The sequence below is a fragment of the Passer domesticus genome, chromosome 24 (assembly GCF_036417665.1).
Source record: "Passer domesticus isolate bPasDom1 chromosome 24, bPasDom1.hap1, whole genome shotgun sequence".
Lineage (NCBI taxonomy): Eukaryota > Metazoa > Chordata > Aves > Passeriformes > Passeridae > Passer > Passer domesticus.
In genome coordinates this window covers 2,927,146-2,954,194 of record NC_087497.1, presented here as the reverse complement: position 1 = coordinate 2,954,194, position 27,049 = coordinate 2,927,146, and the positions used below count along the sequence as shown (strand labels likewise).

General features: G+C 49.7%; 3 protein-coding genes and 2 long non-coding RNA genes across 12 annotated transcripts in view; 3 read left to right on the top strand and 2 right to left on the bottom strand.

Moving 5' to 3' along the window:
• Positions 1-37: 37 nt before the first annotated feature.
• On the top strand, positions 38-10,309 carry DNAJC8 (DnaJ heat shock protein family (Hsp40) member C8). The gene is made up of 9 exons (XM_064398503.1): positions 38-189; positions 1,032-1,133; positions 2,793-2,849; positions 4,357-4,423; positions 5,059-5,153; positions 6,051-6,122; positions 7,247-7,338; positions 8,266-8,341; positions 9,529-10,309. The coding sequence occupies exons 1-9, from the start codon at positions 133-135 to the stop codon at positions 9,649-9,651; spliced, it is 741 nt and encodes a 246-aa protein (XP_064254573.1). The 5' UTR covers positions 38-132; the 3' UTR covers positions 9,652-10,309.
• On the bottom strand, positions 2,984-4,551 carry LOC135285820 (uncharacterized). Its single transcript, XR_010350500.1, has 2 exons — positions 4,323-4,551; positions 2,984-3,307 (listed from the first exon to the last, which is right to left on the bottom strand). It is a non-coding gene; the product is annotated as an uncharacterized LOC135285820 (long non-coding RNA).
• Positions 10,310-10,425: 116 nt separating the features above from the next.
• Positions 10,426-22,869, top strand: PTAFR (platelet activating factor receptor). Of its 2 annotated transcripts, none has more exons than XM_064398501.1 (2): positions 10,426-16,580; positions 19,501-22,869. In XM_064398501.1, the coding sequence occupies exon 2, from the start codon at positions 19,556-19,558 to the stop codon at positions 20,624-20,626; it is 1,071 nt and encodes a 356-aa protein (XP_064254571.1). In that variant the 5' UTR covers positions 10,426-16,580; positions 19,501-19,555; the 3' UTR covers positions 20,627-22,869. The 2 variants fall into 2 exon arrangements, with proteins under 2 accessions (XP_064254571.1, XP_064254572.1); XM_064398502.1 differs by lacking the exon at positions 10,426-16,580 and adding an exon at positions 17,653-18,528.
• LOC135285819 (uncharacterized) lies at positions 21,686-24,420 on the bottom strand. The gene is made up of 2 exons (XR_010350499.1): positions 24,175-24,420; positions 21,686-23,005 (listed from the first exon to the last, which is right to left on the bottom strand). It is a non-coding gene; the product is annotated as an uncharacterized LOC135285819 (long non-coding RNA).
• A 24-nt stretch (positions 24,421-24,444) lies between these two features.
• The window catches only part of EYA3 (EYA transcriptional coactivator and phosphatase 3), a 43,355-nt gene continuing 40,750 nt past the window's right edge, over positions 24,445-27,049 (top strand). For 5 of the 7 annotated variants that reach the window (XM_064398484.1, XM_064398478.1, XM_064398482.1 and 2 more), the window contains exons 1-2: positions 24,445-24,561; positions 26,922-27,036. The gene's annotated coding sequence lies outside the window, so the exon portion shown is untranslated. Of the gene's footprint in view, positions 24,562-24,995; positions 25,015-26,921; positions 27,037-27,049 lie in introns of those variants that run through there. The other 2 variants (XM_064398481.1, XM_064398483.1) reach the window with 2 other exon arrangements.

Below are 27,049 nucleotides of genomic sequence, written 5' to 3'. Positions count from 1 at the left end.
CGCGCCCGCCCGCAGGGGGCGGGGCGGCCCGCGTGACGTCACAAGGCGGAGCACCGGGCCCGCGCGCTCCGTTGCGGGGTGGCGGGGCCTGGCGGTCACGTGTGGCGCGGGCGCGGTCACGTGTCGGCGGCGATGGCGGCGGCGGGGCCCGGCGCGGGCGAGGACGCGTTCCTGACCTTCTACAACGAGGTACGGCCCCGCCGGGCCCGCGCCACGCGGAGCCGGGCTGCGGCGGGACCGCGGCCCGCCGGCGGGCGCGACGGGCCGAGCCGCTGCCGGGGGTGGGCGAGCGGCGGGTGCCGGTGGGATGGCGCTCGCTCCGGCCCGCCCACAGCCCCGGGGCCGCCGGGCCGGCAGCGCTGGGCTGAGCCCGGCCGGAGCCGTGCGCTCCCCGGGGCCCTGCTGCGGGCGGGCTGTCACCGGCAGGGCCCGGGCCCGGTGCTGCGGGCTCGGCCTCAGCGCGTTCCCTCAGGCCGCGCCGGGGCGCCGGGCGCGCGTTTGTTTAAATAAAGGTGAACGTTACGTGTCAATACACGGTTTGGTTCGGCATGGCGCTGCGAAGGGTGAAACTGAACTAAATAAGCTGTGGTCAGAGTAAAGTGGGCTTGTGGATTTGCGTCAGTGTCACTTGACGTGTTTGGAGGGCTGCACTGCCAACAACGGGTTAAAAGTAATAATATATAATAATATTAATGTAGTGTAATAACAATGCCGTGGTTTCCAAGGAATCACAGCACAGAACAGCTGGAGGTGCGTGGGGAGGAGGGAAGGCACAGCTGTGGAGAAGGCCATAGAAGAAACAGCAGAACTGTTCTTCAGTATGTTTTATAGATAAAATGTGATGTTGAAAATACTGTTGGGCTGTAGGAAAGGCTAAAAAATATGTGCTGAGAAAATAGCTACAGGCTTGGGGTAAGCAAGGGGCATTGTGAATATTAGTCCAGGACAAGGATGACTGTGTGCTAACAGCATGGAATGAACAGGTGAGGCTGTTGTGATGCTCAGTTGATACAGGTCTCTCTGTTCTTCAGGTAAAGCAAATTGAAAAACGCGATTCCGTTTTAACATCCAAAAACCAAATTGACCGACTGACCCGACCTGGATCTTCATATTTCAACTTGAACCCTTTTGAGGTTAGTTTGAACATTCTGAATTGATGTATGAACTTTCTGGTTCCTGAGCATTTGTTCCAGTAAAAGACAAAATAAGGAAAAAGGAAATTTTGCTGGGTACAGATTAGTGCAGAATGTTTGCAGAGGACAGCAGGGTTGTGTGTATGTGCTCACTCTCTTTTCTCAGTGTTTGACAGCAGGACAAACTGTATATTGTCACATTTCCCTCATACAACAGCACTGGGTAGTAGCTGGAGGTGGCAGCTTGGCAGTTCTGGCCATGGCTCTCTTAATTCAGCATTTGTAGTTGTGTTTTATTCTGGGTGTTCATCCCACTGAACCTGGATAGAGTAAGGAAAGGTCTCAGGGGTCACAGCAGTGAGTGGTCTCTGAGGAACCACTGGGTAATGGATAATCCCCTTGCACTTTGGAGGGTTTGATTCCAGTTGCAGTCAGTTATAAAGTCTGAGTAAGTTGGAAAGCCTGAGGGAGGCAGGAAATAAACAATACTGTATTCATCTGGAGTTGGCTTTCCCTGGGTGTGTCCCTTCCTGGTGTCATCTTCACTGCCTTTTTGAAGCCCCAGGTGCTTTTTGTAATCCCAGTTCAGGGCTGGTCAGCCAGATGAGTCAGCAGATTCACTTTGGCAATGTTCAGTTTTGTATGGGTCTTAGTACTTTAAAAGTAAATTAAGAAAGCTGTTTCAGAGTAGACTGTAGCTTTCCTGTGGGAGAGTGTTTTTTATTTACAGATTCTTAGACCAGCATCTGTTCACTTGTTGCTTAAATCTTATGTTCAGTAAACTAATTCACAAAAGAGTTCCTAAACTCTGCCACATCTGTAAAGATCAATAAACAAGTGGTGTCACTCATGGAAACCAAACAGTAAAACTCTACTGTCTTCTTTCAAAATGATAAAATTAATAAATTCTTATAACATAGTATGTTTCGTGTCCAGCATTCTGAGTGACCTGACATTGTCCCCAAACCACCACATGCTTGTGTTTGTGTCAGACTGAGCGTTGAAGGCTCAGACCCATTTATGGATCATAGTGTCTACACAAGACTTGAACATAGAAAGGACACTGGCACAGCCAGAGGAATCTAGCTCTGCTAAAAGTAGTGTCACAAATGTCAAAAAGATTGTGAAATGTTTCTGTTTTACTGGGTGAAGATTCAGGCAAGCTTTCTGGTGTGTGTGTGTGTGCCAGTGAACCAAGTGTTACAGAATCACAGAATGTGCTGGGTTCAAAGGCACCCATCAGGGTCATCCAGTCCAGCCCCTGTCCCTGCCCAGACCCCCAGCAACCCCACCCTGGGCACCCTGCAGCTCTGGCAGCCTCGGGGCCGTGCCCATTCCCTGGGGAGCCTGGGCAGTGCCAGCCCCTCTGGGGGAAGAACCTTGCCCTGATCTCCAACTCAAACCTCCCCTGACTCAGTTTCATGCAGTTTCCTCATGTCCTGTCCCTGGCCATGAGAGTGAAGGGCTCAGTACCTGCCCCTGAGCTGCCCCTTGAAGGATGTTTGAGTGTAATGAGTTCTCCCCTCAGCCTCCTCTTCCTCAGGCTGAACAAACCAAGTGGCTTCAGCCACTCCTCATGAGAGTGTTAGAGCTTGCTGGCAGGACCCTGAAACGTGGAGAGCAGCATCAAACTTGCTCTGCTTTCACGGTCTCTTTTAGGTGCTGCAGATGGATCCTGAAGCCACAGATGAAGAGATAAAGAAAAGATTCAGACAGGTATTCAGCTTTGGCACTCAAAGTTTGTGGAGGGGAAGTAGAAGTGCTGTGGAGATTGTGCAGCTGCGTGTGGGCACAAGAAAAATTGTAGTAAAGCTATCTGGGTAGAGGGGTGTCTGTTTTTGCAGAAATGCATAGAACAATGCTTGTGTCAACAAGAGGAGAGCTGCAGCAGTGTCCCTGCTCCAAGCAGGATAGGCTGCTTTGCCTGTCCTGTGTGTGATGGGGCTATTGCCAGCTAATATAGCCGTGTGTGATCAGCCTCTTGAGCTTCAGTTCAAAAGGAACATCAAAAGGTATTTTTCTCAAATATATGGACTTGGATCCAGATTTTCTCTGAGGTTTAAGAATTTCCATGGTCATTTTTAGGGCTTGGTTACCTGGGAAAGAAGCAGCCCTGCTTCCTGGCAGGTCTGCAACACAGGAAACATCACCCCAGCCTGCCTCTGCTGACAGACCTGCAGGAAAAGTTTTGAGTTTAATCAGTGCATACAGCAAAGAAACTTTGTTTGGAGGGCTGCAGCCTCCACCTGAATTGATGGTGTGAGTGTCTTTGACAGGAAGGTGCTGGGTGGCAGAGGAACAGGATATGGGCTCCTCCTGTGTGTGGGAAGTGACAGGAATAAGTTTTTGGTCTCTTGTTGGCTCTCACTTCTGCAAGACAATAAAGTATGATGTTCTCAGCTCTGGGCTGGTGAAACAGTACAGGGAGGTGTTTTGAGTTCAGAGTAATGAAATGAAAAATGTGCATGGAATTGTGCATTGAAGAAATCAAACACCCAAGTGCAGAATGTGGAACAGCCAACAAAGGGGAAAAAAGGCACTGGCTGAAGTAAATCTGTTCAGGACTGAAGGCAAACCTTTTCCTGGGAGCTACAAACTGGCAGCTGTACAGTTCCAAAAGTAGTTATTTTGTATTCTTTAACACTAAAGCAGTTTCAGTTGCTGCTCTGTACATCAATGGCAGAAATAAAAGGTCTATATAAAAAAAAAAGAGGCCATGTGGAAAGTTTTAAATAACTTTCTGAAAGAGGAATGTGGAGGATGTGTTCTCCAGCCCAGTTAAAGTTCCCCTCAGGATGGTAGTGATCTATCTCCTGTCTCTGCCAGGTAGAGCACAGGCAGGAGTTTCTTAACTTTCAGTAAAGCAGCCTAAGGAGAAATGGCCACTCTTAAATAGTTTGGTATTTGAACAGCCTTGGGGATGCTGGAGAACTTCCTGAGAGACTTTGGTTGAGGATGATCTTTTTATATTTGGTTTCTTGTCAAGACCAAGGATACAAATCTTTGATGACCAAGGGGTTCATATCAGCTGAAGGGTGTTAAATTGTCCTCTCATCACAAGCTGCAGCTTTTCTGGACAGCCTGTTTGTTACAAGGATTGTTTGTTCTATCAGCTCATACTGACACATAGTCCTGCATGTGTCTATTTCCCTTCTCTCAAAAATCTCTGAAATACTCTTCATCTTTTACCATGATCTTGATGGCAGGATTCTTTTTCTTGCAGCTGTCAATATTGGTTCACCCAGATAAAAACCAAGATGATGCAGATAGAGCCCAGAAGGCGTTTGAAGGTAATTCTCTTTCTCTGCCTGCTCTGGGTTAGTAGTGTCAGCTTTTCTGGTGCTGGTTTAAAAATTCATTGGGGTGGAGGGGACAGAAGGGTTGCTGCAGAGGTGCTTTAGCTGGGGCAAAAGCAGCTGTGGTGACAGCAGCTGTGTGAAGTGGTGGCATTTCAGCAGGTGGCACTAGGTGGCAACAATGCCATTGTCATGTCACAGCAGGGACAGACATCTCCATAGGGTTTTGGGATTGTTCAAGAAAAACTGTTTAATCTGTGCATTAGATTGTATTCAAAGACCACAGGACAGAAACAGTGATGGTTTTAGGTGTGTGCTGTGCAGGCAGGAAATCACAGTAAGGTGTTCATGCCTGTAACTGCAGCTGGTAGGAATGATTTCACCTGCTCCTTCAAGAAGGTATCACACAGTTCCTGGCATTACTATACCCCAAAACTCATTCAAGTAATCATGTTATCACTTTCCTAGATGTACTTAATTAAAAAAAACCAAAAACAACTAAAACAGGCTGCCAAACAAATGACCTCCACAAATTCTGGAAGGAAATCAGTAATGTCAACAAGTAGCAGTCTTGTGATGCCTTGTGAACATGACTGCTGGTGCTATTAATATTGATGCTTTTTGTTTAGCTGTAGATAAAGCTTACAAGCTGCTGCTAGATCAGGAGCAAAAGAAGAGAGCCTTGGATGTGATACAGGCAGGAAAAGAATATGTGGAACACACTGTGAGTATTCTATGGGATCATCAGAGTTGGGGGTGAGTGGTAATCAGTCATTCATATTTTGCTTTTTGGTACATTTGCTCATGTTTAGGTCACTAAGCTGAGCAAACCTTGTAATTGCACTGTGCAGGTGGGCTCCAAGCTCTTCACAGCAGAAACAAGCCTGTTGTGTCCAGGACTGCTGTTGAGCTCAGTGCAAGATAATTCTGTGAAATTCAGTACTTGAAATAATCAGGTCAGACCACGTGATCTGACCTAAATATTTTTTTTTCCAAGTCTGTGAATGAATGATGCAGTTCAGATATGTGTAGGTGGAAGAAAATAGGTGGTGACAGCAGGAGACTGGGAAGTTTGGGGGATATTGACCTATAAGATAAGAAAAGGAGCTTGGATTGCTTTGGCCAAGAAGTTAGAGTGATGTGGGTGGATTAAAACACAGAAAGCTTGAGGAAGCAGATAATATGGGAGAACTGAGATACTCTTAACACAAGGAACACTTGATGTTCTGTTTGTTGTTAGTCACTTGAATGTCATGAAGCCAAATAAACTTCCTGCTGGTTTGGATGATGTATATTGAATAACAATATATTCAAGATATATTCAGTATATATATATATCAAGAAACCAAAAGGGATTATGTTGGAGGAATAGTATCCAACACAGTATTTTTAATTACTACAGTTCATGTGATAGTAATCTTGTGTGTTTGGGCCTAGGAAGGTTTGGTGTAATCTCATGATAGTAATCTCATGTCTTTGGGAGAGTTTGGTGTAAAACAGAACATCAATCAAGAACAGAGTTCTTTCTATACATTGGAACAGGATTGCAGAACCACTTGGATCCAAATTATGTAAGCCCTATAAAATTTTTAAGCCTCTTATTTTTGTTCTTAATCATTAGGTTAAAGAAAAAAAGAAGCAGCTGAAGAAGGATGGAAAACCTCCCACTGTAGAGGAGGATGATCCTGAAGTTGTAAGTCATACTATGTTCAGAGAAACTGGAGAGTACAAAATGTGTTTTGAGGAATTAAATTCAAAACCAGTACAGAAGTATTTATTAGGCTTGCTAATGTTGTAAACCCTTACATTTACAGGAGAACAAATTCTGCTTAGCCACTGTAGAGTATCATGTGTCAGGTGAACCTGTGTATTGTGGAAAATAGCTTCACTGTGGTGTAAAGAGTAAATATATTGTGAGATTATATAGATCAAAGCAAATCTTCATTGCTTGTGCATCATGCACTCCTTTTTGAATTGAATTTCTTGTTGTCTTCTGACTGCTGGAACTGTGACATTCCTGCTTCTGACAGGGGCACATGAAGCACTCACTGCAGTGTGGCTAAAATGAGCTTGTGATTTTTAATGAGAGCAATTTTGTCTGTGTCATTCATGTAGTACTGAGGGACAGATGTGCTGTTCTGCAGCAAACCACTTGTATTAAAAAGGGCATGGCATAACTTAGTTCTTCTTACCTGGGTTCTAGTCTGGAGAAGTCCAGCCACATGAGGGGCTGTAACAGGTGATTGCCAAACATTGCCTTCATTAGTGTCATTGCCCCTTTTTTCCTGGAAAGTGATTTCTTCCTGTTGATATCACTACAGTAACCCCATAACCATCCTATTTTTCATTTTTCAGAAGTCTCTTGCTCTTCTTTAGTAATGAAGATTGGTTTAAGCATACTGATTTCCTACTGGGAAGCCAATGCTAGATTTTTACAACACATCAAGAAGATCTGCTGGAAAATTACTCTCTAAAACAGTGACCATTTTGCCTTTTTTGTCAAATGTAACAATGCAAGACTTAACCCAAGAATAAGAGAGTTTGAAGTGAACAGTTCTGTTTAGGCACAGCTTCATGAATACAAATTAAAATGAGACTAATATGAGGTTAATATGCAGTTGTTTCCTGGTGCCAGGGCCAGAATTTAATCAGCAGTGGTTTGTACCTCTCTGTGTGCTGCTGCTATTGTCAGGGCAGGATAGGGGTTATGTGGGCACACCTGAGGTTTGCTTTCTTTGTAGCTTCATACATTTGTATATAAAACAGACTTTAACTGTGTTCACAGGCATTATTTAATACTGGATTTGTGTTTTACAGTTCAAACAAGCTGTGTACAAACAGACAATGAAGCTGTTTGCTGAACTGGAAATTAAGAGGAAAGAAAGAGAAGCAAAAGAAATGCATGAAAGGTATAAATGACATTCCACTTGTGCTTCCTCAGAGAAGATATGGGATCAGAGAGTCTTAGAATAATCTAAATTGGAATGAACCTCTGGAGATCATCTGGTCTGACCTCCTGCTGAAAGCAGGGCCTTGGATTAGATTAACAAGGGTCCTGTCAAGCTGATTGCCAATACTGTGGATTCTGCCATGTCTCTGAGTAGCCTGTGGGTTGTAGAGCCCTGTGTTTGGGAAAAGCACACAGGAAATTTGCCCTCCTGTGCTGAAGATGTCACTATATTTTATATGGTTGTATTATCTTACATGTACACATGGAGGCCAGCCACAACAGTGAAATGGTAACACAATTCTGCTTGCTGTTAGCTTGCAGAGGATTGATTTTTAATTTTATTTAAATGCCAGAAATACCCTCTGGCATGTATGATCCTGAACTATTATAGGTGATTTGATCATGTGCTCACTGTGAGTACACTTCCTGCAGCAGGGTTCTGTGCTGGTCACTGAGGTGGGAGATGGCTGCAGGACATTGCTTTTGATTACAGGTGAAAAGTAGGGGTTTAAAAATGTAATTTGTACTTTGCATGCTGAAGTGCTTTTGAGCTTCTCAGAGCGTGTACCGTCAACAGTTTTAGAGACTTATCACTAGAGTGATGTCCAGCTTCTTGGATGGGAAGTCCAGGTTGTTTTGCTGAGCAAGAGAAGCCAACTCCTTATTTGTATGTTTGCTGTCAGTGGGGCCAAACCATCTTCTCTGCTCGGTGCTCTTCCAAATTTGAAACCAAATTGTATTTTCTGTGCTGTCTTAGGGGTGTGTATTTATCTCTTCTGTAATCTGCCAAAAAATTAGAAGAGCTTTGCAAGATGATTTGAAAGTATTACCTTGCTTTCTAAAGTGGATGCTTTTGGGTTCATAACTTTTGTGGCTTCCCTTCTAGGAAGCGGCAGCGGGAAGAGGAAATTGAAGCACAGGAGAAAGCCAAACGAGAACGAGAATGGCAGAAGAACTTTGAGGTACTCAGCACCTGAACCTACAGAATAGGCCTCAGCAGTTCTTGTCCATGTTGCAGGGAATGCCCCTAGAGAGATGAGAGACCTTTTGTATGCAAGTCTGAAGAGAATTAATAGATCTGCACCAGCCTGGGGCTTGTTCATGTGTGTGGAGAACAGCCCATCAACAGGGCTTTGGTATCACCTATGCAGAAACAGGTCTGGTAAATTGAGCTGTACTGTTTTTCATCTCTGTCAGCAGTTCATTCTTATCTTTAGTTGTGAAATGGAATTGCTGCTTAGCTCAGGTCACTGGTGACATTAAAACCTAATCTGGAAAGTGTTTGTGTGGACTGTTGTGGAACTTACCAGTCTGGTTGGCCCAGCATCCAGATCCCTGCTGGTGCTGGGCCCTCTCCCATCCTGCCATGGGAAAGGGGCAGGGAAGCAGACAGCTGCTGTAGCCAGAGCCCATGTGCAGCCCTGGTATTGCAGAGATGGGCCTGGAGTGGATGGATCACATGCTGTGAAGTGCATCATTCCTGGACTTGTTCTGTCCTGCTGTGGAATCTTCAGTCTGTAGAGAGCATAGGTTGGCTTTGTGGGGAGATTTGGGGGTTTAGGTTTTTTTATTTGTTTGTTTGGTTTTTGGGGTTTTTTGTGGGTTTTGCTTTTTTATTTGGTTTCTGTTTTGTTTTTTTTTCTCCTTCTTAGGGAAGGTTTCTGCTGCTTGGCAGGTAGGGCAGGGAGAGAAGTGCACCAGAGGCCTTTTTTTCTCATTGTGTCAGTGTGATGAGACTGAGCAAGAAGCATGAGAGAAGGCAGCAGTACTTTTCCCTTCTCTGTTCTCCCTATAGCACCAGAAGAGTGAGAAGTTGAGGCACAGGAAGGACATGCCATGTTCTGGGCTGACAGATTAGGAACATCCATTTGAGAGGTTTCTTGTTTCCTTTGGGTATTCTGTAGAGAGTAAGGACCACCCAGCCCAATCTGGTGGTTTCTGAAACAAGAATCCAGCACAGTGCTTGTACTGGTGTGTGTAAGCACACTTGTGGTTCCAATGCACTGTGCTGCTCTGGCTCTTCCCAGTGTCTTTGTGTCTGCCTGTTAGATAAGGGGAAATTGCCACTGATCTCCTCAAACTGCTGTGTGCTACCTGTGCTTTGGCTGTTGCCCTTGTTAACTCACTCGTTCCTCCCTGTTGTACCCAGGAAAGTCGGGATGGTCGTGTTGACAGTTGGAGAAATTTCCAGGCAAATACAAAGGGGAAGAAAGAAAAGAAAAACAGGACCTTCCTGAGACCTCCCAAAGTAAAAATGGAGCAGCGTGAATGATCCTGGAAGCACTGCCCTAGTGCAGCTCCTCAGTCCCTTCTCTGCTTTTAAGGACTCATTGGCACCTAGAGTAAGATTTGCTTTTTAGTAGACTGTTTGTTTCCAGTACAATTAATTATCAGTCGAAGTATTTTTTGTACTCTGTCTGTTTGAAATAGGGCCAGAGAATGACCCCGGCCAGGGCCCCGCTACACGTAGAACTCTTGGCTTAGGAGAGTCCCTGCCATTCCTGCTGTCCCGTGTGTCTGCTGCCCTGTAACTCGGTGTTTTGTACTTCACAGACTGTGCTGTTTCACCACTTCTGTTTCTAGTTTGAGAGCTGAACTCCAAAATACTGGAGTTGCATCCAAACCCTTCCAGGCACCATCTTTCTCAGCAGGTTCAGCCTGGGAAAGATCTGGACTGACTCTGGGAATATGCTTCCAGCACTGTGCAGTGCAGCTGGCCTGCAGTTAAGTCCTGCAGCTCCTCACTGCAATGAGTGGTGCTTGGAAGGAACCTGCCCCCAAGATCTGATTTCCAAACTGAAATCCCAGCTCTCAGGCTTAGACTTCTGTTAATCTCAGACCAGCTGGTCACTTCCTATAAAGGAAAATAACTTCTCTTGATTAATAGTTAAGCTGCAATGGTCTGTATGTAAAATAAATTTTTACCCAAATTACCGTTTTTTTTCTTGGAATTATTAAAAAATGCAATAGCAAGAGTGAGTGGAATGCTGTCAGTGCTGAGATGCTGCTGCTCTCAGCATGAACCTGTGTTCCAAGCTCAGACTGTGGTGCCAGCTCTCTGCCTTTCCAGTTCTCCACATCCCTTTTAAGCTGCCCAAGCTGTTCCAAGTCCAGTGTCACCAGCCTGGAGGCAGAGGGGACATGAACTGTCCTCACCTCATTCTGTGGCTGTGCTCCTTGCAGAGCCAGACTGCCTTAATCCCCAGCGTGGCTGGGAAAGGCCATGGTTCAGCTTGGTTGGGCTGGGAAGTTGGGATGTTTGCTGCAGCTCCGCACTTGGGTGCCTGGGGAGCTCCAGGGCATGCAGCCAGGCAGCTCCTTCTGGCAGCAGTGCTTTGTGCACCATGGGTTGTGACTGTCCTGTCCTTCAGGACTGTCTTAAAAGCCTCACACTTCCTTTCCTGACTAAATAAGAGCCAGTTGTTACCAGCAAGGAAACCCCAAGAGCATTTCTTTGTTAAACAACCCATGGGGTGTAAAGAGCAGACAGAAAAACATGTGCTTTCTTGTTGTAAGTGACTCAGGTGGGTGATGTGCCCATGACCTGAGCAATGCCAGTGCCACAGAATATGTTGGGGGAGCCCCCATGTGGAATCTGGGCACAGCAGTGCCAGTGGCAGCAGGAAGGAGTGGGTCCCCATGTCCCTTAACAGCCTTTCTTCCCAGGATGAGGGAGCACAAGGACCAAGGCGGGGCTTTATAGTACTGCAGAAGGGGTACAGGAATGAGCTGCCCCTGCCTGAAGTATTTTCTGGCTGATGTTTTCTGATTTGGGGAATTCCCAGAGCAGAGCAGTGCCCTTCCTGGTACTTTGCCTGATGAATCTCCACTCATCATGGAAAGCCTGGAACAAGTACTCACTGTGCTGCCTCCTGACCCCGGGACCTGGAAGGAAATGAGGAGCCCAGAGGAGACTTCTGAGGGTACTGCCCCGCCTTGCTGAGCTGGGACCACCTCTGCACCCCTGGCCTGGGGCTGCTCAGGGCTGGGCTCCCCCATCTCTGGCCAGTGAGGCACCAGGTGCCACAGGAGTGTGCCATCCCCTTACTGGAGTCTCAGCCACTGTGTCCCTTCTACTGCCTGCCCGAGGAAGGACCACAGGAACTGGTGTCAAGCTCCAGGGTGCAGCCAGGGCAGGGCTGAGCAGGTCACAAGTGCCAAGCGGGAAGTGAGTCACTCACCTGGGAGCCAGCACCACGCCCTCTTTCCTGTCAGAGCCTCTTCCAGGCAGGAGCACACACACAGCTCAGGCCTGCTGGTCTGTCCCCCTGCAGCATGGACCTGCTGGGCTGGGGTCTGTGATGAGCTGGAGCAGGTGCTCTGTGAGCCCAAGGTAAGACACAATTTCCCTTCTGCTTGCTCTGCCAGGCCTCCCTCCCCAAGCTCCACAAGCTCCTCCTATGTCTGGCTAGCTCAGGTCGTGGGCTGGCTCAGCATCCCCCGTGGATCTCTGAGCCGTGGCCTCTCAGACAGCACCAAGGGCTGCCGAGACATCTCCACCCTCCCAGCAGGGTGTGGGGACACTCCTTGTTCTGCATGCCAGGGAGCAGGGATGGGGGTGAGCAGCACTGTGACAGTGTGAGTCAGGCAGCTGCTGCTGCTGCATTTGGGGCCGTGGGAGGGGGCTGCTCTCACCCAGGTCCCATCCCACCCTGAGTGACAACGACCCTGGCCTTGCTTGGATGCTGTGGAGCAAGGTGAGCAGCACTGCCTGGACCTTACTCCTGTGAGGAAGAGGAGGCAGTGCTTGGAGCCTCTCAAGGAGGGCAGGTCCCTCATCCCACTTGTGCACAGCCCCTGCCCAGGCTGGGCAGGCAGATGGGGCAGGAGGTGTCTCGCTGCAGTTGGGAGCAGCAGGAGCCCTGTCCCAGCTGTGGCAGCTCAGGCAGGACATGGTTTTTGCCTCCAGCAGAGCTGTGACAGCCTGGGGCTGTCACACAAATCCTGACACAGCGGCCCTTGAGCTCAGCCCTCTGCCCCGTGCAGCAGGGCTGGGCTTGGGAACCATAAAACAGCTGGAGGCTGCCCTGCTCCCTGCCTCACCCACTGCTGGGGAGGCTGTCCAGCTGCCAGCAGTGACATTCTCTGCCAGTCTGGGCCATCCCTGTGGCACAGCCAGCTGCAGAAGCCATGCCCTGCCTTAGTTGTCAGAGGGGACCCAGGGAGTGTCCCTGCCACTGCCCCAGAGTGGATGATGGTTTGTGTGTTTTCCTGCTGAGCAAGCCCAGCTCCGGGGCACATTCCTGCAGGGTTGGTAAGGAGGTGGGGACAGGCTGTGCTCAGCCTGCAACGAGCAAAAGAAAATTCTGTGGAGTGTTCTGTGAGTAGTGGGAACTCACAGACAGTAACACAGCACGAGCTGAGCGTGTGCTGCAGCTCCTAAAGAACTTCATGCTTCTTCAAAGACCCTCCTGCTACTCAGGAATGTGTCCTGGGGATTGGAACCAGCAGGGATCAAGCTCACCTGTGTGCCAGTGGCTGGTGCTGTCACAAGCTGCATGTTGGTGTTTCATCTTGTCCGTGTTTGCTGCTTGTGTCACTGACAGGCAGTGAAATGCTGCTCCTCCATTTGCACTCCTGGGAGAGCTCTTCTCTGCCTACGCAGTGTAGCTTGCTCTTGGGAAGAAATCTCTGGATATTTGCTTATAAAACCAAGAGTTTCCCATCCTTCTGAAATTTACATGTGGTTATCCAAAGTGAGTATGTTGCTACCAGGCTACATCTAAGAAGGAAATTACCTCAAGGGCATGTGCCAGAGGCAGGTGGGGCTTACAGGAGGCCCTGGGCATCTGCCATGGCATGAATGCTGCTGGGTGCCAGACCCGTGGGGAGCAGCCCCTGCTCAGCACTCAGCCTGAGTGGGGTTATCCAGAGAGTGGAATTTGGAACAGCTGCTCTGGGATCCAGCCATACAACAACCTGAAGGACTATCAGTGCTCCTTAGCAGCATCTATGGGAATCAGAGTAAGAGAAGTTTATTTGTTTTTTATTAGGTAGCAAATTGGCTTGATGCAAGTAAAGGAATTTTCAAGATTGCTTTTTGTCCTCAACTCAGCCTTGCATAGCTGTCAGAGCTGTCAGCTGGTGTGTGCTTTCCCTGGGCAGGAAGAGCAGGAAATAGTGAAAAGCACAGGGCAGTCAGACTGCCAGGAGTGCTGCACGAGCCCAGCCTCCACTGGCAAAATGTGTCTTAATATTGGAGTGCTCAGAATTGGCAGGAGAGCCAGGAGAGCAGGGAAAGAGGGTCCCCAGGTGGGAAGGGAGTAAAAGGGAGGAGCTGGCTGTGGGGGCAAAGGAACCTGCTGATGCAGAATGGCCATGCTGCAGGGCTGAGCAGAGGAAGGATGAAGACATTTGAAGGTTCCTCCCCAGTCCAAAACCCCCTGGGCTTCCATTTCCTCTAAGGGCTGGGTTGTGGCAGGACAGTGAACCAAGATCTGTCAAGTGTTGCTACATCCCCTTTGAGCACTCCCCTTGCTCCTGACATTGCTGGCTGCTCTCCCAAGAGACCTGGGCTGGCTGTCAGCCAACCTCTGTGGCAGGATCTTGTTTGGTTTTAAGTCTAAACCCCCAGGAGCAGCCTAAAGGGCAGAGCTGGGACTCTGTCTCATCCCTGAAGGGTCAGGTTCCTTCATCCTTACAACAGCTGATGGGAAGGGGAGAGGAAGGATGTCTGGTGGCACAGGGAAGGAGATGGCTGCAGCTTCCATCCCAGCACAGCTCTGGGGCATCACTGCAGGAGCCTCAGCTCACCCTCATGTGGCCTGACAGAGCCTGGCTGTCCCTTGCTCCACATGCCAGCCCCCGTGCAGCCCACCCTGCCAAGGCTTCCATCCCATGTGCTTCAGGTGCCACGGGGCTCCCTCACCTTGCAGAGGTTCCACTCTGCTCAGGGGGCTTCAAATACCTTGGCCACCCTGTGCTGTGGTGCCAGCTGTGGTGTCCATGGACCTCTGGTTGTCTTGGAGCTCTCCCTGAGCAGGGTTCAGAGCAGCAGGACATGGGTTGTCCTGCAGTTTGCAGAGCCCTTGCACATCTCCAGCCTGGCTGGAGCTCCCCTAGGGATCCTGGGGCTGCCTGGCACCTGGATCACACCTTCAGAGCACTGCTCAAGTGCATGCCAGGTGCTTCCCTCTGTAGTGGCCCTGGGAAAGGCCACCTGCACCCTCTGGAGAAGAGCCAGGGAAGAGCCAGTCCAGGCAAAGGAGCCCAGACTGGTGCTGGGGCTTTGCCTGCCCCTGCCTGGAGACATCCAGGAATGGCTCAGACCCACAGTGGGTGGGTTCTGGAATGGTGATGGCTGCCCAGAACCTTGGGACTCCAGAGGCCAGGTGAGCCAAAAGCCAGCACAGAGCAGCACTGCTGCTGTCCACCTTGGCTCCTCTGTCAGTGCCCCCTCTCCCTTGCTGATGAGGAGATTGCCATATCCCAGCTCAGAGCCAGGGCTCACCAGCCCAACAACAAAAATGTGTGACTTGAAAATGTTCCCAGGGTCTTTGCCAGCTCCTTGCTCTCAGAAGTTTGGCTGGTGTCCTCAGTGGTGAGGCCCAGGGCACACCACCCTCAGCCTGTCCCTGTGGCTCCCAGGACATGAAGCCACACCGTGGGGGTCTCTGGTGCCCCCACAGCATGGACATGGCCAGGGCCTTCTATGGAATGTTTGCCACAGGGGGCATTTCCTGAAAAGAGCCAGGAGAGCTTTTCCCAGCCTTCCCAGAGGATCTCCAGTGCAGACTGGCCTCTGCTGCTGCTGCCTGGGCCCTGCCATTGCTCAGCAGCCTTGGGGCAGGCTCGGACACCCCTTTGTCCTGGGGAGGGACACCACTCTGTGGCAGTTCTGGTGTGTTTCACAGTGAGCCCAAGCACCAGACTCAGGGCTCTGGTTCCTGTAGGTGTGTCAGGTGAGAGATCTTTGCTCTATCTTGCATTTTCTGAGACCCCCGATGAAGGTGAGGAAATCATGAATCTGACTCCATCTTCTTAGAAGGCTAATTTATTATTTTATTCTATGATATGATATTAATTATATGATAGAATACTATACTAAACTATACTAAAGAATAGAGAAAGGATACAGACAGAAAGCTAAAAGATACTACTGAAAAACTCATTACTTTTTCTCCAGAGTCTGACACAGCTTGGCCCCTGACTGGCCAATAAGTAAAAACAATTCACATGCAACCAATGAAACAATCTCCAACCACATTCCAAAGCAGCAGAACACAGGAGAAGCAAATGAGATAATATTGTTTTCCTTTTTCTCTGAGGCTTCTCAGCTTCCCAGGACAGAAATCCTGGCGAAGGGATTTTTCCAGAAAATATGATGGTGACAGCTCTAAGCTCACGCCTGTGCTGCATGCAGGTGTAAGAGCAGAGGCAGGGATGGAGGGCAGGTTAATCCTCACCATGGGATAACATCACAGCCTGGGATTTACAGCTTGGGCATGGGGCTGAGTGCAGCTTTGCTCCTCACTGGTTCTCTGAGCACCCCACCATCAGCATTACTGTACTGAGTGAGCTTCAGGCTGCCACAGGTAACAGTGGCCATAATGTGATGGTGTATGGGACAGGTAACAATCTGCCTTGCTCTGGTGTCTCTGTCTGCTGAATATCCCTGAGATAAAGGGAGGCTTGGGATGGTGGAGTTCCTGAGTTAGTTCCAGCACAAGTGTGAAGGAGAGCACCAGGAAATGAACGTGTCCATATATGAGTTTCCTGTCCCTTTCTTGGAAATTATTAAATGGAAGCTCTTCTGCCATTCATCTGTTTGGAAGAAAGATGCTCAAAAAGTTGTCTATTCCCAAATCTAACTGCGGACCCAGAGTGGATTCCTATTCTGCCTTTAGAGGAAAATCCCAGTTTTGCCCTCTTTCAGGATCATCAGAAGCAGAGATGCTCTGAGGAAAAAGCCTTAAGGACTTTGCAGACCTTTGCTGTGGCTAATTGTCTTTCCTCTACAGCTTATTTTATTTCTCATTTCCTTTAGCTGATGTCACACATTTCCTCTCCTCTAGTGACTCTGCAATCATGCTACAGTTGCTCCCATTCTGGCGCCCTGTTCTTAAGAGCTGCCAGTGCAGAGACTCTCCAGCCCCAGGGCAGGGAAAATAACATCTGGGAGACAGCCAAGCATCCTCAGTGAAACCCTCACTGCTACTGAGGCTGAAGATGGACATAATGTGCTGATTTTTTTCATCTCTGGTAAGCCGAAAATATATTTTATTAGTACTACTCCTCTTGGAATATACTCTTGCTGATGGCAGAGCTTGCTTGCATCTGTAAGCCAGTAAATCCTGACTGGGAGGGCACAGCCCATGGCAGTCTATAGACCAGGAGCAGGATCAGCAGGTGTCCTGACCCTGCTGCTTGCTTCCACCTTCAGCCCTGCTTCCAGTGCAGCTGATGGTAAAAACCACCTGGAATTACTGGCTGGGGGACTGTGGACAAGGCACTGCCTTGGGCTGGAGGTCTCAGGGGGTTTGGCCAGGCAGCACAGGCTGCTGCTGCAGCAGGGAACAGACCCACAGCCCCCAGACCCTGCCCTGCTTGCCTTTCTGCTGGCACAGGCAGCACAAAAAGGCTTCAGAGAAAGGGGAACTGCCTGAGAGGGACAGGCTGAGGAGAGCCCCTCAGAGCACTCCAGGGCTCAGGGCTCAGGGCAGTCACAAACACACGGAGACATCAGCCTGGGTTCCTCAGGCTGAAGAGGGAATTGGGCTTTGGGTAAATTCCATGGGGAATGGTGCTATGTTCCCTTCCAGCTGTGCTCTGCAGAACATCTCACTTGGCTCACGAGAGGGAAAGGGCACCTCTCCTGTGACTCCCTGCAGGACCCTGGCACAGCCTCTAAAGCAAAGATAGCTGAGCTCTACCAGGTGGTGCTGGGGCCAGGAGAAGGCACTGCCATCTCCCACAGACCGCCTTTGCCAGAGATTTCAGCAGACTGGAAGCAGTCACAGTGCATGTTCTCACACTCACCCCTCCATTTCAGAGCACAGCCCTGTGGCTCAAGCTTCTGTGCAGGACTCTGCTGTGGAGGGACATGCATGTCCACTCTCCCTTCCACCCCATCTGCTAAATCTGGCAGCTGGTGTGCAGACTGCAGACAGTGAAGTTCACCAGAGCTCCTGGGCAAGGTTTGGTGGCCACCATGCCATTGTGCAGAGCCAGAAATGGAGGTGTGGACAGAGGACAGTGCCCTGGGGCACCATCTGAAGGGACTTTGTGAACAAGAGCTGTGCCCATGTATTGGGTGTAAACACTTCTCCTCCTGACTCCTGCTAAAGAGATGCATTACCTGGGGATTTTTCCCCCACTCTTGGTGTGGTCTGGTGCCACAGAAATAGATCACCTTTCATTGCAAAGACCCCAGCCCTAAGCACCAGAACTATTTGCTGGTGTTGCAGATAGTCACAGCAGTGTGAATTTATGGCACATATTAAAAAAAAAAAAAGAAAAAAAAAAAAAGGAGTTTTCCAATGATCTTAGGTAGTTAGGACTTACTGGGTTTTTATTCCTTATTCTAATGTCAGACTAGTGTACCAAACATTACTCTCCCTGTGACAAAGCCCACCTGAATAAGCTACTGCTCTTTGGAGATCAGGGGGCTCTCAGAAGGGTGGCAGAGGTCAAGGTGAAGGAGCAGAAATACACGTGTCACCTGGGGCCAGCTCTGAGCCCTGCCAGGCTGTGTGTCCATCCCACTCAGACCGTGCCTGGAAGACTGAGCTTAAGGACACTTGGAACTCAGCACTGCCAGCATGCAGCTGCCTGGCAAGGTCCAAATCTTGTAACTGTTGTGTCCTTAGGGGACCTGGGAGGGGTGAGGAAGGGCAGGACCCTCAGGAAGATGAGTGCTGCCTTCCTCTCCTACCAACTGGAGAGCAGTACCGAGAGTTGCAATTCTGCAGAAAAAGGGACAGCAAGCTCCAGCTCCAGCTGACTTCCCCATTTGCAGAGGAAAATTGCAAACGTGTAAATGAGGAACAACAGCACAGGGGCACCGGGGGGGACCCTTCCCAGAGAGGATGGGGTGGGGGTTCCTGGCACTGTCTGCTGCTGGGGAGGATCCAGAATGTTTTGAGGCAGGAGGACACTTGCTCAGGAGCAGCAAGTGAGGAAAGTGATCCTGCCCCTCTACTCAGCCCAGGTGAGGCCACATCTGGAGTGCAGTGACCACTTCTGGGCTCCTCAGTCTATAATTAAAGACCTCAAGGAAGCCATGGAGCTCCTGGAGTGCGTCTGCAGAGATGATGAAGGGACTGGAGCATCTCTCTGGTGAGGAAAGGCTGAGGGAGCTGGGGCTGTTCATCCTTGAGAAGAGATGTCTGAGAGGAGACCTCATCCCTGTTTGTGTCTGCAGGGAGGGGTCAGGGGGACAGGGCCAGACTCTGTTCAGTGGTGCCCAGCAGCAGGATGTGGACACCAGGCATAAACTGAAACACAGGAAGTCCCAACTGATTATGAGAAAAACTTCTCAGCTGTGAGGTGACAGCCCTGGGACAGGCTGCCCACAGAAGCTGTGGATTCTCCTTCCCTGGAGATATTCAAACTCTGTCTGGATGCTCTCCTGCACAACCTGCTCAGGGTAATCTCCATCAGCAGGGGCTGGGCCAGGTGTTCTCCTAAGGTCTTTTCCAACTCCAACTCCTCTGGGGTTCTGGGAGAGGTTTTTACCACATATTGTTTCACATCTGGAATTCTTCAAAATACCCATAAAAAATTTAAAAAGTATCAGGAACTGTGGTGGGAGATGGCAGAGGAAGAAAGAAGAACCACATGCAGGGAGAGGATTAGTCATAGAAGACACTCTTGATTCTAGTAAAAGATTAAGAAGCCTGAGACAGGACAGTGTAACAGATTACTTTTATCTAAGAACTTTCATGCAGAAAAGTATTTTAAGATTAGAGATGAGCAGCAAACAATGCTGGATTTTGACACAGAGGTTTGTATGCTGTGGAAATGCGATCAAAGAGAAGACCAAGGAGACAGGGCAGGTGTGTGGCTGGAACCAAGGCATCAGCAGAACTCCTATGGTCATAGACAACTGATAAAGAAAAGTGGGGTTTGGCTTAGCAACGGTGCCAAACCAATCAGCTTGACTTCTGCTGTCTATTTTTAGGTAAGAAGAAAAGCTGTGGCTGGCAACTGAGCCTCAGACGTGGCCACTCAACACCATGATGTCTGGAAAAGGCAAAGGAGGTGCAGAAGGCAGTGCTGATTTACACCTTCCATGCCCTGTCATAGACTCTGAGTTTCGCTACAGCCTCTTCACTGTTTTCTACAGCATTATTTTCATTCTAGGCTTTGTTGCCAACTGCTATGTCCTCTGGATTTTCAGCCGTATTTACCCCACCACGAAACTCAATGAAATCAAGATATTCATGGTGAACCTGACAGTAGCTGACTTGCTCTTCTTAATTACAATGCCAATGTGGATTGTTTACTACCACAACCATGGAGACTGGATCATGCCCGAGTTCCTCTGTAACGTGTCTGGCTGTTTGTTTTTTGTTAATACCTACACTTCTGTTGCCTTTCTGATGGTCATCACATACAACCGCTACCAAGCTGTGACTAATCCTATTAAAGCTGCTCAGCTGACCACCCAGAGAAGAGGTATCTACCTCTCAGCAGCTATCTGGATCATAATAGTGGGCAGCTCTTTGTATTACCTTTTTGACAATAATACTAACAAGGAGACGGTCGGCTCCAGTAATTTCACACGGTGCTTTGAGCGCTACGACACCACGAGTGGTGTTTCAGCTGTTCTCGCCATTCACGTCATCATCTGCGTCCTCTTCTATATCATTTTCCTTTTGATACTAAGTTGGAACATTGTCATTATCAGGACCCTGTTCTCCAAGCCAGTGCATCCACGGAAGAGCGCTCATGTCAAGCAAAGGGCCCTGTGGATGGTGTGCACAGTGCTGGCTGTGTTCATCATCAGCTTTGTGCCCCATCACATCGTGAACCTGCCCTGGACTCTGACTGTTCTGGAGCAGTGGAAGAAGGAAGACTGCGAGCTGCGCCAACAGCTCAACGATGCTCACCAGGTGACTTTGTGCCTCTTGAGTACCAACTGTGTGTTGGACCCCATCATCTACTGCTTCCTCACCAAGAAGTTTCAGAAGCATGTTTCAGAAAACCTGAAAAGCATGAGAGGGAGTCGCAAATGCTCCAGGCAAACAACTGATACGATGATTGAGGGCACCATTCATCAAGAGGATGGCATTAGGATCTCTTAGGGCCACTCATTTCTGATTGCACACAGAGAGGTGTGAATTATTCACTCATCTTTCCTCAAGTAGAGGCACCAAGGGACACAACAAAGGACTAGGATTTTACATTTTCTTTTTCCTATTAGACAGAAGAATGGATGCTCCTTTCTTCTGTCACGTGCAAAGGGCAGAACTGCAACCTGCAGTAATCTGGCAGCACAGCTCCTTCTGTCCAGGCTGCTGTTCTCATGGGCACTAAGAACAGCCCGGATGACTGCTTTAACATGAAATAAGTGTGTCACTGAGCCTCTGCAGTGAGCAGCTAGAAACTGAGTGCACCAAAATTACCCATTGTGTCAGTCCAGACAGCACCATCCCTGCTCCTTTGCCTGCCCAGCTCTCACAGTATCAGAGCTGTAAGGGACTTCTAAATGACCTGGAAGAACAGATGGAGCTCTGAGTATCATGAGGTGGCTCTGCTAAGCAGCTTACATGGTCTGGTGAAGAGAGTCTGAGCTTATGAAGCTCTTGAGTGGCTGTAAGGGACATAGTCCATGGAATTCCCCAGTTGCTGTCAGAGATCTGCACCTCTGATCCCTTCATCCCTTGTTAGCAGCTCACATGGTCTGCTGGGATCCAAACTTGACAGATGTCTGGGAGCAGCTATTATGAATCTTTGCCTCCAGATCTTGGGTCAGTAAAGTAGGGAAGGAAAGGAAGAGAAATTGGCAGTCCCTCAGCACACCTTCCCCCCTCCCTGCACCAGATCAGCATTATAGCCAAAGGGCACTATGGTCTGCCCTGGCTTCCTGTGTGAAAGCAGAACTGGCCAGCCAGTGGCCTCGTGCACTCAGTTTAGTAATTCCTGACTGACTGCAGACACTCCAGATAGCAGAGGGCTACTGTCAGCATGGGCATTACGATAAGGAAAAAAAAAGCTTAAAATGCTTCTATATCTTTGTACTTATTTATTTAATTTAGGATTTTAGCCATTACATTGTTTTTTTCCTCCATCCTTTCAAAGCTGACTAGTTCTTGATCTACAGCAAATGAAGTGTTAGGTCAGGACACTTGACAGACAAATAATTCACACACTCCTTGCCCAGGGCTGGATGCAATCCACTGGGGCCCAGGGCAAAGTGGTTTTCCATGGGTGCTGAGCTCTGTTACCAGTCATGAGACACTTTTCTGACCCAAATTGCTCAATCTAGCACAGGAAATTGGGCAGGGAGGGGAACTTGTTTTCACAACAGTTGTTGGTTCCCTAAGTGTCCCAGTCTGCTGATGACAGGAACAGTGTATCTGACCTATGACACCAATTATTCATGTGCAGGACAGCAGCCCTCCCACACCTGCCCAAGAACAGGAGAGATAAGCTCAAGCCTTTCCAAAGACAGCACCAATATTTGTACTGCTTTGCCAGAGGAGATACGGGTCCTTCAGATGTATCCTCTGGAGCTCCTCAGGCAGCTTGTGTCCTTATTTGTTCCAGTGAGGAAAAGAATTAAGATGTTTATTTTTCTAAGGCCATTGCCAGGGCCCTGCACTCCAGGCCCAGTGCCAGAGGAAAGAGTCTGATCACAATAAGAGTGCATCTTCCTCCTGCTCCTGGGCTCTGCTCCAGTTATAGGCACTCACAACAAACACTTGCCAGTACCTCATGCTCCTGAGACACGTTCAAAGATGCACCCTGAATCTGCAGAGCCACAGCGCACAGGAAGGGAGCAATTGCTGTAATTTAAAAACCAGAATCCGCACTGTTCTGTGAGCACATTCTGGATGAGGAGCTCTCGCAGCTGGCAGAGGGTGGGACCTGGTTTCCCCCCTTGGCTCCCAGCAAAACAGACCCTAAAGCCCCATTAGATGGAGTTTGGCAAGTCCTGCAGGAAATGAAAAAGATTTTTACATGGAAAGCTGGCATGAGATTCCACTGGTTCTTGGAAAGCTTGCAAGAGTTTACAGTTTAGCTCTTTACCATGGGTACGTAACAGGCTTTATTCCACAGCAAGCACTGTGGGCTCAGGGAACAAACATAAACCTGCATCTGAGGAAAAGGATATGCAGAGAGAAAAGCCCCAAGGCCACTTCAGGAGATATTATGCTAATTAGTCAGTAAAAATGCATTTCTGAAAAACAGGCTAAGCTGCTACTTCTGTTCCTGGAAATACTTTCCTGTTCTTACTGCAATGTTGCATTACTCTGCTTTACCTTGCAATGAAATGGATCCTCAGAAGTTCTTGTAAATAAAGTGTGTTCCTCAGGTGTTTTAACTTTCTCATCTTTCTGTATTTATACTTGAGGGAAAGCCTTGGTACCACACTGAAACAGCTTCAATGCTTTTTTTTTTTTACCATCATATGAACTCTTGGGAGGGTTGAAATTAAAGGCTCAGCAAACTTCTACCTGCTAAAAGGCAAGAGGAATAAATAATTTCAGATAGGAAACAACTCCTGAAAAATGTGCTAGAGCTCTCCAAAACCCAACCAGACAAAACCCCCTGAACTCTCTGGCCTGCATGTGGGAAATTTATACAGACCAGTTGTGTGGCTGTGATGTGACAAACCATTTCAATGCATTGGGTTTGCAGGGTTTGCAGGGCCAGGCTGTGGTAGCAGAGGAGTCAGCGGGTGTGCAGGTCTGCAGGGGTGGTTTCTGTGCCAAGCTGTCAGAAGCTTTCCCTGTGTCAAATGAAGCCAAAACCATTCAAATTAAGCCAAAACCATTCTGCTCCAGGGCAGACCCAAGCCCATCAGTGACGGTGGCAGCACCTTTGGGATAACATAATAAAAAAGGAAAAACACTTATTGCATAGGAGCAATTTGCAGCCAAAGAAAGAGAGAAATGAGAATATGTGAGAAACAGCCCTGTAGAGCCCAGCATCTGTGGGGAAGGAGGGCAGGACCTGCTCTGGGTGCTGGGGCTGAGATTTCCCTGCAGCCCTTTGTGGGCAGGGGTGCAGATTCCCCTGCAGCCCATGGTGGGCAGGGGAGCAGAGATGCCCCTGCAGCCCATGGTGGGCAGAGGTGCAGAGATTCCCCTGCAGCCCATGGTGACAGGAGTGCAGAGATGCCCCTGCAGCCCATGGTGGGCAGAGGTGCAGAGATGCTCCTGCAGCCCATGGTGACAGGAGTGCAGAGATGCCCCTACAGCCCCCGGAGGAGCCCAGGCCGGGGCAGGGCATGCCCGAGCGGCTGTGACCGCGGGGACAGCCCGTGCTGGAGCAGGGTCCGGTCAGGACCGGCGGACCGTGCAGAGAGAAGCCCACGGCGGAGCGGGTGTGCTGGCAGGGCTTGTGACCCCACCGGGGACCCGAGTGGAGCTGCTGTTCCTGGGAGACTGACCCGCGCTGGATCGGGGAAATCCTGAGGAGCCCACGCCCTGAGGGAGGCAGAGAGCGTGCGATCCCTGATCCCCGCAGCGCTGGGGAGAGGAGGGAGAGAACCGGGAATACAGCCGAGTCCGGCAAGCCCGGAGGGCTGGTGGATTAAATTGTGGGTTTATTTCTCGTTACCCTACTCTGATTCATCTCGCAGTAAATTAAACGGATTCCCCCAGCCGGGCCATGCCTGCCGTACCGGTGCTGGGTGAGAGATCCCCCCTGCTCTGCTCTCGCCCCCCAGCCTTCCCTTCCGTTTGCTCTCCCTTGCCCCGCTGAGGAGGGCGGTGATGGAGCGGCTTTGGTGGCACCGGGCCGGGCTGTCCTTTATTTAAACACAGTTGGGACAGTGAGTGAGGGCAAGCCCGGGGCTGCCGCCTTGCCCCGACCCGCAGCGGCGGCTCCCACACGGCAGCGGCGGCTCCCACACGGCAGCCCGGGCCCCTCAGCGGCGCGGCCCCGCCCGGCCCGGCGGGCAGTGACGCCACTGCCGGCGCCGCGCTCTGTTCCGGCGGCGGGCGGGGAGCGCGGGCGCCGCTGCCATGTCCGCTGCGGGCCCCGGGCCCGGCTCCGGAGCCGCCTCTCGGTAAGAACCGGCTCGGGCCCTGCGCACGGAGCCCCCCCGCAGCCCGCGGTGCTGTTCGCAGGCTCGGGCTGGCACCGGCGGGCCGGGGCGGCGAGGCCGCGGGCGGCGAGGCCGACGCGTGTGCTCAGCGTGCGCTCCTGCCCGTGCCGGAGCGCGGGGCCGCGGCTGCACCGGCGGCGCGGGGCTGCACCTTGTCCGGCCGCCCCCGAGCCCGGCGGGGCCTGCCCGGCTGTCCCGGCTTCCCCGCCGCTGCCGGTGCGCGGAAGGGCTGGGAGAAGGGCAGGAGGGGCAGGGGGCACTGCCCGGCTCCCTGGGCTCGCCCGGGCGCTGAGGGGCGGGCAGAGGGAGCCCGGATCCACAGCCGGCCCCGGACCTGCCCTGGGCTCGGTAGATGGCCGCGGGACCGGGCTGTGCTTCCCCGGGCGCGGTTCAGCACACCTGCATCGCTCCTGGGTGGGTTGAGCTGCTTGTGGTGCAGCTTATGCACTCTAATAGGTGTTTGGGCTGGGCTTGGGTTTCACCAGCGAGGTTGGAGCCAGGTGGGCTCTGCTGGATGTTCCTGGTCTGGGAATGCTGTGCAGAGGTGCTGGAGCTTTGTGTGCAGCCAGCTCCAGCACAGAACGCCGTGTTAGTTGGGTTGCTGTGCTGCATGGTGTGGCTGAATGGTTTTCAGACTGGAGCTAGTCCTTGATGGAACATAGCTGTAACCCCTCTGATGGAGCATCAAACAGAGTCATGGTGGAGTTTGCTTTCAGAATGGAGCTAGCTCTGCTTCGGTGATACACTCAATCTATAGTGTAGTAACCTTCAACTGGTAATTATCAGGCAACATACTGATGAAGATAATGATAATCATAAAAGTCTTATCTGCCACTCGTTTGGTTTCCTTCAGTTTTGTCTGTTGTGGATTATCTTAAACTCTGGAAGCTGATGAGGTATGGTTAGTTGAGAATCACAATTCATGTACCTCAGGTGAGTGGTTTCATAATAAGTTACTTTTAAAAATGCACGAACATAGCAGTTTTCTCAGCCTCAAACCTACAGGTTTCTTGGGCTGAACCTACTGTGTTTGAGGGATTTTCCTTGTCACCTCATGGTGTGATTCCTCTTACTTGTGGGCTTCTGCCATCCAGCTTTTGCCACACGAGCAGTGATCTGCTGGTGCATTCTCCCTGCTCTGTTTGAAACATTGCTGAGCTTGAGGTCCTGCAGTTTCCAAGCTGCTGCAGCTCCTGCAGTGTTTGCCTGCAACTTTTGTCTCCCCCTCAGCTCTTGCCTCAGCAGCAGTAATGGCACTTGGAGAACTGTGTATTGTTGGGTTGTGCAGCACATCTGATTGAAAAATTGTTGCTTTTCAAGTAATTTGTTTGAAAAACAGTCACAGATGTGTGCAATAGCTGTAGGAATTCCCAAGTAGTTGGTTACTTTGGAAGTATTTGTAACTTTTCAAAACTTTGCCCAGAAATCTCCAGATGTTGAATGAATTTTGAGTTTAATATGTCAAAAGGACACTGTAAATGGGTTTCCATGTGCTGTATGAATGAGTTGGAGCCCTCTGCAATAGATTAATGTACCATTTCCTAACTTCTGTGTACCAAAAGGTGGTTATAGATGGCTAAACATAAAACTAGGGAAAATATACTGAAGTACTTTAATTGAACTTAAAGTCAGGCAAGCAGTGTGTGCTTGTGTGCAAGCCATGCTGTACACAAGGTACTCAAGGCATAAAGCAGATAATATATCATTGGGATGTCAGTAGCTCCATGCCTGTGCTCTCAGTTAGCAAAAGTAGGGTTATTTTTTTTTTCCCTCTTGACAAGTCTCTGCTCTTTTCCTCTGAAATCTGCTTTTAGAAAACAAATGTTTGATAAAACTTTTACTGGGTCTGCAAAACCATGTGATTGGGAAAGGAGCTGCCAGGATGGAGAGGTGTGGAAACTTTTGAGCCTGAAATAGAATTGTGTCAGGGCTTAACAACTGGTATTTTATGTATGTTCTTGCACCAAGCAGTGTCTACAGACCACCCATCTCCAGACAGGGTTTTCTTTCAGGAACTTGGGGGTGGTTTTTGCCCCTGTACCATGACCAGCATCACTCACTGGTTGGTTATACATTGAGGATGGTATTTTTCAGCTTTTTCTTGCTTTGTCTTACCCTTAATTTATTTCCTTTATTTCACCCTGATTTGTCTAGATTTTTTTTTCCTTTACTTGGTTAAAGGGCTGCAAGCCAGCATCTCTTCAGCATTCTCTGGTGGCCCCTCTCTAGCAGTGGTTCTGGGATAGTTTGTGCAGATGCCATGACTGGAGGCACTCCAGTACCTGAGAGAGTAACTTCAAATCCTTTCTTTCCTCTTGCAGCTGCCTCCAGAGCCTCAGTGAAGGTGATGTTGCAAGGGCTGGGATCTCCTCCTGATACCCAACATGATGTTTAGGAGAGTGCTGTGACACAGCAGGGCACAGCAGCCTCATCAGGGTATGGTGTCACT